The following is a 12,895-nucleotide window of genomic DNA, read 5'->3' on the forward strand; positions in this document are numbered from 1 at the left end:
TGTACCTGTTTGTGAAATGACCCACAAGTGTTCCAGAAAGTTGAGTAATTACCCTGTTTTACAGGCAGAAAGAGCATAAGCAGATTTATTTCTTCCAGGAACTAGTGAGTTACTCGTCGTTCTTGCTTTGGATACACAGTTCCTAGTATTCAGAGATTGGTTGATTGTTTTTAAAAGAATTTAACTTGGGTGTTTCTAGAAGTGCATCAGTAGTTCATTAAAGGTGAAGGGGAAACTGCTCCCTTCTTGGTGGTAACACTTGTGTAGGCAGAGTCCTCTCTTAAAGGCCGCAAAACATATTCCAGAAGCCCAAATTTGCTTTCCAAGCCTGCTCCTGAGTAGTAGTTACACATAGCTGAACAGTCTTGGCAGGTAACAATGATCATTAAAAGAGGGGGGAAAAGGCTTTAATTTTCTTTTGTTCCCATGAATTTCTCTACATTTAACATATCATTTGGCAATGAAAACCCAACAATTATCGTAAGGAGTTATCACACGGGCTCTGGCACCCATTCCCTTGATTAAAATAAATCCTCTTTTTTTTTTCTTCTTCCACAAGCAGAGGTTTTAAAGTGACCAGATGTGTGAATTCTGTAGTCCATTTGTCATGTTTCCCCTCCCTCTCCCATTCAAAATTCCTTGCCCATTATTCTTTTCCTACCTGGGAATTTTTTGCATGTCCAAATGCTTGTACATACGTGGCTTCTTTGAATTTCTCTGATTCAGCACAGTCAAAACCATTGTCCGGGAATTACATGGAAATGTAGTTTATATTTGCTGAAAACATAATGAATTGTTTGATGTCACATTCTTCATTTGTGACTGATCAGATTATGACTACAGTGAGTCTGGCACAAATAAGAGGAAATAAAATGGTCTTTTCAATGGCTGTGCTTGGTTGGGCTTGGAAACTAAATATCGCCGTCACAAATGTCTCTTTTGTGAGTTCACCCAAAGGTTAAATCTGTACAGGGAAGTAGGTGGAAAGTTGATTCCTTTGTGATGGTTCATGTATTTTAGGTCACATTAGCAGACCTGTCTGGCAAGCTGGCCAGTCCAGCCTCGGCACTGATCTTACAGCAAAACCTTCGCTTTCATCTCTCAGTCCTCCCCAAACCCAAGCAACGGCATGGGGAGCAGGGAGAGGCAGAGTGGGCTCTGAATCAAATACTACTCTTCTATTTTTGTCTGTAAGTCTCTAGTAAGACTTTCTGCATCAATTACTTGCTAGGAGCTGCTTCCTTCATTATACAACATCTTACTTATTTCTAGAAAATGTGAAATGCAGGTGTTCTTCATTCTGTTCATCAGAGTTCCTTTCTGGTCTGGTGTCAGAACCCCGCTGTGTAGTACAAGGGCAATAAAACACTCTGCTCTGAAGAATATATTGGTTTGTAAGAAGAGGTTTGCAGTGGAAGGAGGTGGGAGGGCAAGCAGCTCTTTTTTTCCAGTGCCTAAACCGAAAAAGAGGAACGAGGACCGTGTGGTTTTGTGTTGTAAGTGGTGGCAGTGTGTGCCTTTGCAGTACTCCCATGGGGACTTTTTAAAAAAGGCTAAGCAGAAGTGATGTTAATGTTTTCTTAAAATTTGGTCAAGCGCTCCTGCTTGCTTTACTGCACAGCTGAAACAAGCACCTCTGGCGCTGAGAAGGGACCTGAGCACTTGTCTTCTGCTGAGGTGGAGAGAGCCAGGGTATGGGTGTGCTTGGGACCCTTCCTGCTTCACTGCTGCTTCCTTAGCACATATGGGAGCCTGTGTGTTCCCCAAACCCTGTGGCTGAGGACGAGCTGTCTGTCACCCACCTGCAGATGTCCTGGAGAGGTACCTGCAGCACAGGGTGGACTGTGGACCTTGCCTGGGAGTGGTCCCTTGCCAGAGTCTGATGGGGAGGGAAAAACCGACAGCTCTCAAGCCCCAAGTTTCTTTTTTATTTTTTCCTGCTTCCTCTTAAACTTTTACACAGATTATGATCTACACGTGGTTTTATTGCTCTGAGTGTAGAAACTATTATTTCAGTTTCTTTCATTCCAAAAAGTAAAATATTTTCCTTCAGGGCAGGGGAAAAAAAAAAGTTAGTCTGGGCAAATACTGAAAAAAAATCATCTTCAGTGCATATTTTGATGACATTGTTAATCTTTATTTTGGTTAGGATATTAATTTCGGCTGCTGAAATACAAATTAAATTTACTTATGATAGTATCTGAGAGCTTGCTGTTGCCAAACACTCCTTGTGTATAAGCAGGTACATGTTGCTGTAGAAGAAAATTATAAAGTTGTTTGCCATATCTGAGTGATTGTTTCCTTATTGTCCAGGCCTATACTGGGTAAATAGAAAGTTGTTGTTTTGTTTGTTTGTTTTTAACTATCTGCACAGTTGCTTTGTCAACCCTTAAAAGAACATCTGTATCCTTCCTTCCATTTTCTTAGTATTTGGGGAAAAAACTGGTTAATAGTTTGAGGAAGAAAATATCTTAGTCAAAATCGTAGGAACACTTAATTAAGGTTTTCTTTGGGGAAATGTCTCTAATACATATCTCTAATCCTGCCAGATGTTAGTCACCCAAACATTTCTTATGAAGCTGCTACTGTAAGTATAGTTTTGCAGGACTGGATCTACACATAAGTTTTCCATGGCAATCACCATTTCCTTGCTTACATCAAAAAATTGCTCCAAAGATACTGGTAATGAATAAGCTGGATGTGGTGTTGCTGATACACTGAAAGAACAGAGGGCTCAGACCTGCTGATGGTGGTGTGTGGTGTTGAAATATCAAAATAGTTGTTTCTTTTGTTACAGATTGCAGAAGGGATGGCATACATAGAAAGAAAAAACTATATCCATCGAGATTTGAGAGCAGCAAATGTTCTGGTTTCGGACTTACTGATGTGCAAAATTGCTGATTTTGGGCTAGCAAGAGTCATCGAAGACAATGAATATACAGCAAGGGAAGGTATGTATTTTCATTTGTGTCTTTAAAAGTTCAGCCTCTGGGAGGCAGTGAGGCTGTACATAACAATGATATGGTCACCAAGGACAGAAAATGCTGTAACAGCTTCCTAGAGGCAGCATTCTAATGCTAACAATTTTTAGAAAGAATGAGGAAACAAATAACCTTTCTGCGCTCCCCAGGCTTTTTGAAAAGTTTATTTTAAATAAATTTGAATAACAAAGAAAATTGAGAGTACTTAGCTGCACACATATGTTTCTATATTCAACAAATTAATTGCACAGCCACAGTTTCCATCCCACTGAATTAAATACCAAGAAAATATGATCTTATTTTCTCTTCACATCCTCAAGTGCTACATGCACCTCCTTTCCCTTAGGGAGAGGAAGGAGCCCTAGCAGGTGTAGTTGCTGGTAACAAGAAAACCTTTAGCAGAACTATTTACCTTTTGAAGCTGCTTTAGGAGCTGCAGCACTGATGTGTTTGTCCAGCAGCACCATTGCTGCGCGTCGGGGCTCTAAAAGGCTGGATCATGTCCCCACTCAGCACACAGATGGGAAGTGACATCGCATCAGGGTCAGCACTGGCAAGAGGGGAAATCACAGCGTTAAAGAGATTTTTCTAGATTTTGTCATGTGTGTTTTGCTAATGTTGTCAAGGATCCTTTCAAGAAGTGTGTGGTCAGGTCGTTGTAGTGAAAAGCTTTATTTGTTTCCATGCACAGATTGCATTGGGATAACTTTTCGGAACAGGTTTGTTGGCTGGCTTTCCCCTTTTCGTTTTAAAGACACTGCCTCATATTTTCATACAGTCTGGATGGAAACTGTGGTAATGTAGGACAAGAGGGGAAGAACTAAGGTATGAGGAAGAATGAGAACAATGCACTACACTTGGTATTAAAGGAAGATGAACTATTCAGTGGTCACTAGGTAACAATAATTCAATAGATTAGAGGGAAGGGTCTGATTAAACAGTTTTCAGAGGTACAGAACCCATATCTGTGGTTTTTAGCTAGCTCTGGACATTTTATATTGATAGCCTTTCAGGTGATAAATTCTTTATGCCAAGTTTCTTTCATGTGTTTTCTGCCATTCAGAAAAGTTTCCCAGCTTACCTGGTACATTGTGGCAGAATGATAGAACAGGCTAAAAAGGGCCTAGAGAGAATCTGCTTGTATTATATTACTCTGTTGTCTGGAGAGCTAGTGTAATATTCCCCAACAAAGGCTGATTGAACTTCTCTTATTTGACTGGAAGGAGTTTGCTTTTGTATGGGATTTTCTGGAACCAGTTAATTAGAAATGAGAGACAGTATTTCAAGATACGACTTCTTAAGAAATGACCTGCTACTGCTTTTGCATCTATGGCTGAATGTGAAACACATTGAAGTGTATGTTGAAGCTAAACTGACTTTCTTTAAAATAGGAAAAGTTAGTTAAAGTCTTGCAAAGTTCCAGGTGATGGGAATTGTAAGATTGGTGCCTGACCACTGGGCAGAATGGAAAATGGTGACTGTATTTTTAGCAAAAATTCACCATACCTAAGAGTCAAAAGGTGGTATGTAACTTTCAGGATCTTATTTGCACCCTGACACAGGACATGCAGTGTGGCAACACGCGTCCTGCAGCACATCTCTGCTGGTAACTCTTGAACAGAAGGAGTTGCTGATAACTTTGCTAATTTAGAGGTGTCATAGGCAAGTCATTTAAGACCTTCTAGTGACTTGATATTGGATGTTTAAATTTGCCTGTGACTGAGACTGTACATTTTTTACAGGTGCAAAATTCCCTATTAAATGGACAGCACCAGAGGCCATTAACTATGGATCTTTCACTATTAAATCTGATGTGTGGTCATTTGGGATTCTCCTGTATGAAATCGTTACATATGGAAAGATTCCTTATCCAGGTATGGGCGTGTGTTTATACCGTTACTCTGTATTTATACTTTGGTGTTAAAAACAAACAAACAAACAACAAAACCGTAACACAGAAAATCCACAGGGAAGAGCTGGCATCTCACAGTAGCAACAGCAGTGATTTGGAAAATGTCTTGCAAGTAATGTTACTGCTTTGAAAACTCACAGTCACCATACGTGTAGAACACATGCATCTTTGGGGTGAATTTTAGCAAAAGATCTAATGGCACCATGAACACATAGTCATTTTTTTATATATTTAGAAGGTGTTACAACTGCAGAAAATGCCACATAGTCACAGATCCCAGCTTTAAGGTCAGTAGCAGAGTCCCATAGCAAGAATGCAGTGCTGCAAGTTCTAAAGGTGCTGTGTAAGCTGCTGGGGCTTTTAATATTGTAATATGTGAAAATACTAAGAAAGCATGTTTTCACAAGCAAATAGGCTGGAATAATTTGTCAGTGTTAGATAATCTAAACAAATATGAAAGCAGACCCTAAAGCAGTGTTGATGTACTGCTAGGAATATTTACTCTTCGTTGTTCCATGCGGAGCAGGTACGAGACCACAGAGGAGTACATCAGTTGTGGCTGCATTAGGTATCTGTGAAGTGGTTATGTGCTTCATGTTTGATTTTTCTTTCTGTCAAACAAAATAGGTATTAAAGTTTCCAGCACAGAGACAGTTTGAATGAAGGGCATGTTTATGCACGCAAAACTGTCACATCTCAGGCATAGCTGATTAACTCCGGGCAGCAGACTGCGTTCATTTAAGCTTACTAGGTTATGGAAAATTGACCTAAATTCTCTTATCCTGTGGGTAAATGGGAATAGTACAGGCACTTTTGCCTGTACTACACATCTGATAGATGGAGTAACTTCTGAGAAGAACTCTTAGGATCCTGCAGTTTTCAGGCAGTAAAGGGAGAGCAGATATTTCATCCAAGCAAAGCTTTCCCAGTGCTTCCAGTGCAGCAGCTCTTGCTGTGTAAACATTCTCTCCACCACTTCAGGAGCAGCTGTAATTCTGCATCCTGAACTGCCAGAGAGAGCAAAGGGGCAGACCCCAGTCCCTGAAATGACAGTAGGCTCAACACCTCTGGGCACAGGGAAACCAGACCCCCCAGGAGGTGGGGGGAGGGGGTGATGGCAGCCAACTTTACACTATGGTATGGAAGAACATATCAACTTTCCATACAGGAGGTAGAGCCAAACCAGACATTCTCATTGCTCAGTAAGGCTCCAGTCCAGGAAAGCACTTAAGCTCAAGAGTAGCCCCCTCAGACTTCAAGAGGTGATAGGACTGCTTGCACAGCTAAGTGTTTAAACATATGCTCTGGGTTGTTTTTTAGGTAAGGGCTATAAAATATGTGACTGAGTAGCAGGTCCTCCTAAAGCTGTTCTAAGCACTGCTTGTGTCCTCAGGAAGTATCAGATGGGAGTTGTACACAGCTGAGTAATGCATGGTTCTTCCCACAGTCGGGATACCTTTTTTTTCCTGTTAGCACATGCCCATGTGTCCAGACAGTTGCCTGTGCTGAGATGGCCTCACAAGATTATTTCTGGATGCCTTGAAAATTGTCCTACCCCGAACAAACCCACGAGCTCACCTGGAAACCAGCACTACAAAAATACACAACCCAAACCAATAGTTAATTCCAGCTAAGCCTGCTCATTCTTTACCTCCATAAAACATGTCATATTTTTATTTTAAGAGCAAAATCAATGTGTACAGCAGACACTGTACTACTGTGGGAAAATATCTCTTCTAGGGGAAGTCTGGACAGTATTTTTTTTAAATATGGGAGCATTTTTATGAGCACCATAAATAGGCCATACACTGTGGATTCATTTGTCAACCAGCAATTAGAAGCGGAAGCCTTTTGACTGCATACTGGAAGATTCTAGTAGTTTGCAGGCATTGCTTACATTAAGCCGAAAGAGGGATATGTCTATTTTAAATAGAAGTATAAATTGAAATAGCCTGTTGGACTGAAAGTAGATACTGAAGAATCAGAAGGACAGCAAAATAAATGGGTGACTAATTTACTTTACATGAAGAGATGTGACAGGTTTGGGTGAATTACCCCAGAATGGCAAGAGTGAACTAGTGACAGGTTGTAACCAGCAGCCACTGGAGAGAAACAGTAAATTTATTTTTCAGTTCTAATGGGAATGCTTCAAAATATTATTTTGAATTATTAACCAGCTTCAGCAACTAGACAGTATTAAGCATAAAGCTGCATTTGAAATAGTTTGAGTTGAAACTGGCAAGTAGTTAATACCCATAAAGAAAATTTAGGCAGGCAACTTGGTAGGAAGCATTTCCAGCCAAGAAACTTGGGGCTTTTGTGATCTTTGTTCTTAAATTCCAACAGCTGTTTCTCTTCCTGAGAAACTCAAAGCAATTAGTAGGACTATAGTTTCAGGAACTACCTCTGAAATATGAAACAAGCATCTGAATCCCTTGGCAAATAAGTTGAATTCATTGTTAAAACTGATTTCCAGATGATTATATAGTATGTGGAATATGGGTAACATCAATACTTGCGTTCCAGTTATGTCTGCTGGTCTTCACAAGATACACCGCTTTCTATGTGGTGCAATTCTTCTTCATACCACTGTGTTCACGTCATTTCCCAGGCTCTAATGTAAGGAAATATCTCTTTATCTGTGAAGCTTAACAGGTACCACAGTGTAAATTAACAGACACATACCAAACCTTTAGAGCTAATGTCCTTTGCTATCATTTCAGAGGGTGTTAAGTGTGACAAATATGCATGTGGGATATATTTCTTTTACTGATTAGGATGTAGTTTTGATGAGGCAGGTAATTCTCTAGACACACACAAGGAAAAAAAAAAAGGGGGGGGGAAGAAAAAAAGAAAAAAAAAAACCAACAAAAAAGGAAAAATTTAGACAGTTATTTTGAGAATACTGCTTGGACTGTGAGATAGACAGGTAAGCCTGTTTGTTTAAATAAAACCCCAAACATAGGCAAGTATGTTCATGACATATTTACTATGGTATACTGAGAAAAGTATTTTCACTTTAGTCTTGTGAACTTAAATAGTTATTTAACAAATAGTTTTCCTGCAGGTTAGCTGAAACACAGGCTTTGTCCTTCGCATTCAGAATGTAACAATCAGTCCTGCAGACACTAGATCTAATCACAATCCTCGAAAGTTGTTAAACCCACAGAATCAGCCCCGTTCCGCACAAAATCCCGGCAGCAGCCCTCATGTAGCTGCACACAGTTAACTAAGACTTTGCATGATATGAATAACTATTTTACTGCATACATTATATACAATCCATTTCTTTAAGCTCAAGCAGTCAGATTGCTGTTCTTTGTAAAATGCTTTATTGGCTTTCTTCCTATGTTTATTTTGTCTTTATATAGCAGTAATTCCTTATTCTGTGGCAATATGCCATTAAAATACTGCTTTTCTACACACATGTACAGTATTAGCTCAGCAAAACTTCACTCCCAATCCAAAGCAGAACTGAAAATACAAAAGATGTGCTCAAAGTAAGCACTCTGATCCAGACCCAGGTTTCGTGGCTCGCAGTATTTCTAGAATAGGTTAAAACTAAAAGGCTTGAACTGAAGTCAACTATATGAGCTACAGCCATCTTGAACAATCATAGTTATATCAGATAAAGTTGTTATTTGGTTGTAATTCAAATGTGTCCTTACCTGCCAAGTGGCTTAAATCACAGCTTTAGTACTCAGGTAACACGTACAAAGATCTGCACAGTCTGCAGCAACAGAGCTGCACAGTCACCAAGTACTTGAAGAAGTACCACATCTTGTGTCTCCACCGCTGCCCTTGCTTGGAGCAGGACCCATCCTGCCTCTTCTCAACAGAGAGCAGCAGCTGTCCCCACACCCCTGGGGAACCAGCACATGCAGGAGCAGTCAATGTCAGGCACACACCCCACCAGAGGCTGAGCCACCTCGGAAAAACAAATTAGAAACTCTAGTCTTAGGGAGAACTGCGCCATGTGGAGCATTTAGCCTGAGAAGCAGCCAGTGGCTGTGGGGTCTGGAAAACCTTTTCCAACAGAGGGAAGTTCTTCACTGGTGGTGGCAAATCTCTAGGCTGACACATGGGTGGTTCCCGCTTGCCCAGTCATCAGAAGAAACGGTGTGCGCTGGAGAACAGAAAGCTTCGAGCCTGAGTGCTGGAGAAGGCAATCCTGGCACAATTACTCTGCTGGGTTGCAGAAGATTTGTAGAGGAAGGGACAAGCTGATGAGCCTTTTTGTTAGCCCTGGCATAGGTGACCTCCTGAGAGTAGGTGTTGAAATTGTTCCATGAATCAGTCTCTCAAGGATTTTAAAAGGGAAGGTGGGGAAGGGAAAGAAAGGAGGAGGATGGAGTCCAGGGCAGGCCTCTTTCAAGTCATGTTAGTTGGCATTTGAAGCTCAGGATGCACTACTGGTAGTTACAGTTCTTATCCTCTGAAAGCAAGCTGTAATGGGGAAACAAAGCAAAGCTTGGCACAGCTGGCAAGAGGGTTTTGTGCAACAGGAACAGGATGAGGAAGAAGGGAGAGGAAATTGCCTGTTACAAGATCACGAGTGGCAGCATTCAGTGTCTTGCAATCAGCAGCACTGATACAGAAGCTGATGTAGAAGAAAACCTGGAAGTGTGTCACTGCATTGGGAGGGGTAACTGGCAGCATAGTCAAAGAAGTAGGCTGGTCTCCATCTCAGTATGAATGGGGTCTACAGTGAGCTGGTTAGAAGGTCTGCAGCTGGTGACAAAGGCTGGTGCCCAGGTGGGCTTTTGCTGTCAATCTCACCACTGCTGGAAGCAGAACAGTGGCAGGACGAGTCAGTGGAGAGTAGAGCTTGTTCTGGAGACAAGAATTATGATCTCTCCCACAGTCTTGTTAGACTTGGCACCAAAGAGGTTACTACACTCAAATGAGGAAACAGAAATCTTCTCCCAGGACTTTCAAAGCAAGTCCTTCAGTGCTGATGCACACCTCAGCCTCGTTTTTTGAACTCGTATTAGTAGCTACCTTTAATAAGTAGTAATGGCCTTATATTAGCAGGTGAAGATCTTTACGGTGAAGTAAATAAAAAAGAAAAAAAATTATTCAGAAATTGAGATAATTTGATCAAAACTTTCTTTTTCTGTTGAAGGTATGAGCAATTCAGATGTGATGGTTGCTCTTCAGCGCGGTTACCGAATGCCACGCATGGAAACCTGTCCAGCTGAGCTTTATGACATCATGAAAACATGCTGGAAAGACAAAGCAGAAGAGAGGCCAACGTTTGATTATCTACAGAGTGTCCTTGATGACTTTTACACAGCAACAGAAGGGCAGTATCAGCAACAGCCATAGAACAAAGAACATTTTTTTTTCTGTTGACATGGACCATTGGCACAGACTATTATTTGAACAACTGCTCAAACCAATTACTTCATGAGTTTGAATGTCTTAACCAAGTGTGGAAGCTGAAATGCTGAAGGAAAGAGGACTTCTGCAGAGAAATAATCGTGTTTTTCTTCAGTTAAAACAGTTCCTCTAAAGACTTAAGTTCTCCTTAAATGCTCTGTTTTGCATCTGCAGAAGGGTCCCAAACCAAGCAGGATTTTGGGGTGGGGAGGGAGAAGGAAGGAAAGTGATCATGCAATGGGACGGTTTGACAAAGCCTGCTCAGGATCTCAGTCATGGAATGCATTACAAGGAGAGCTTTATAAAAGGGGCAAGAAGATGCATGAGTAGCTGTTTCTGAAAGAAAAAGTCATGAAGGAGAAATTAAAACTTTAAGACAGGGTGGTATTCTTAAAGCATCTTTCCTGAAATTCAGCATATTGTGAAAATTATTTTATATGCTTGTTATTTCATGTTAGTAGTTGGACTACTGTTACCTCTTGTTAGACTTTCTAAATGATCTTTACACTGAACATGATTCTGTTTTACTGCTGTGTTACTCGTACTAATTTCAAAATCATTTTCAAAGCATTGCCCAGCCATCACAGATGCAGAAGTGCCATATGAATGCACATGACGGCAGAAGCAGCAGCACACTGAGCTCTGCGTTCAACCTTCAGCTTCCCACAAGGCCAAAGTCATCATCTCAAGTCCACGGAAAAGCACAGAATTTTGAAGGAAGTTAATAGTTTCACTGTTACCAGTGAAAATATTTTAATCTTTATTTTTAATCCTCCGATTATTCAATAATACAATATTTTGCTGCTTAAATCAACTAACCTCAAATCTGTTTTAAAGCTAAAACTAGCTCCAGCACTCTCAAAACAATTTGTGGAAATATGCAATAAGATATCAAGTTGCATTGCAGGGACACTATAGGTTTGTTGCTCAGTATATAAATCTGCTTCCTAGAAGTGAATGCAGTTTGCTAAGCTCTACGTATTGTTATATCAACTTAGCAAAACAGCTGAGCTAGTGCAGTTGCAATGTAACTACAGCATAGATTACTACTTTTGTTTTTTTCCCCAAAATGACACTGGTTCTCACAACTGAAACCCAGTCCATCTTTGCCAACCCTCAGCCCCATTATTTAGGCAAATGGTACTTTGCAGAACCTTAAAACCCTTTTGATAAAGCTTCACTGTGCCTGCAGTTGAAGTTCAGCAGCATAAACATTAATTGCTTTCCTTTTCCATTGCCTTCCTTCAGTCATACTGTGCAGTTTAAGCAGACTATCAGTTAAATATGTAAATAGTTTCTATTGTATGGTGATTTATAATTTTAATAAACATTTAATCTGAAGCAAGTTCTGTGGTAGTAATTTGAGGTAAAACAAATGGCCGATGTTCTATCCAGAGTGGTAGCTTCATGTGGCATTGGGGAACATCTGTTCATCATCACTAACAAGATTATTTTGCAATGGCAAATATTTACTTATTCCGCTTTCCTTACATTCATTGAGCTTTGAAAAGAACTGAACCAGCCATTTCTGCATCCTTGTTGGAGTTTCTTTTTGGTCTGGAGGGCAGAAAGAGAGGAAATCATGCCTCAGCTGTCCTTTCAAACAGCTGCTTAGATGTCTTTCATGTAATAGCAACACAGTCCATTGCAACTCTTTGGAAAATGTTACAGTTAAGAATTGGTCAGTGCTTCACTACAGGCTTCATTTTCTTTTAAGGGAAAAAGAAAAAAAAAGTTAAATAATGTAACCTTGTCTTTCAAACCATTTCCTGTAACCAAAGAGTTCTGGGAAACAGAAGAGAACATGGAAACAGCAGTTACTCAGGGAATAAGAGGTTAGTGTTACATAAACTTGCTACCATACACTCTCAGACAAGTGACTGACTGTCAAGGTATAGTACTTGATCATTTGAAATGGTACTACAGGAAGTTTCCAACATTAACCAATCTTGATTATTTGGGTTTTTAGCTTCTGTTTGAACATTACTGTTATTAGATCAGCTTGTACGTAACAGCTTTCTTATTGATGGAATCAACACTCAGTGCATTGTATCACTACACCAAAACATCCTTTAATAGCTGGAATAATTTCTGTGGGAGTAGAATAATATTTTAGAAATTCTAAACCAGAGGGATGATAGGCCTTTAGAACTACTGGAGCTATTAACATATATTTAACATGAGAACAGCACTGGCTCAAGTGCTGCGTCTCCAGCCTGGTTAAAGACAAAGCAGAGTGATTACTGATCACTGCATTCACACAGACCTTCCCAAAACTCAGACGATCTGGCAAGATCCACAGCAGAGAAGGGCTGTTCTGCATGTCACACAGGAAGGTTGCACCACCTGCTGTCTCCACAGGGAGGGTGAGGCTCTTGCTCTGAGCTGGGTCCCCTTCCACTACGAGAAACAGCATTGCAGGGGCTGATCAATCCCATTTACTTATGGATCCTGCATTGTTGTAAAACAATCCTCTGGTGCTCACAGGCGTGTTGTTATACTTTCACAGAACTTAGAAAAAACTCTCACCCTTACTGACTGCAATGGCTCTAAGAGAGCTATTTCAAATTTTGCCATGCTCCAAGTCTTCCTCCCTAGATTTACTCAATAAAAGTAAGTG

At 40.5% G+C, this 12,895-nt stretch overlaps 1 protein-coding gene across 7 annotated transcripts in view; it reads left to right on the forward strand.

Moving 5' to 3' along the window:
* Positions 1-11,620, forward strand: part of LYN (LYN proto-oncogene, Src family tyrosine kinase) — a 52,968-nt gene extending 41,348 nt beyond the window's left edge. For all 7 annotated transcript variants that reach the window (XM_065053578.1, XM_065053573.1, XM_065053572.1 and 4 more), the window contains exons 11-13: positions 2,798-2,951; positions 4,724-4,855; positions 10,019-11,620. In XM_065053578.1, coding sequence (XP_064909650.1) covers positions 2,798-2,951; positions 4,724-4,855; positions 10,019-10,221 — 489 coding nt within the window. In that variant the 3' untranslated portion in view covers positions 10,222-11,620. The remainder of the gene's footprint in view (positions 1-2,797; positions 2,952-4,723; positions 4,856-10,018) is intronic.
* The last annotated feature ends 1,275 nt before the right edge of the window (positions 11,621-12,895 follow it).

Source organism: Columba livia, chromosome 2 (genome assembly GCF_036013475.1).
Source record: "Columba livia isolate bColLiv1 breed racing homer chromosome 2, bColLiv1.pat.W.v2, whole genome shotgun sequence".
In the NCBI taxonomy this organism is placed as follows: domain Eukaryota; kingdom Metazoa; phylum Chordata; class Aves; order Columbiformes; family Columbidae; genus Columba; species Columba livia.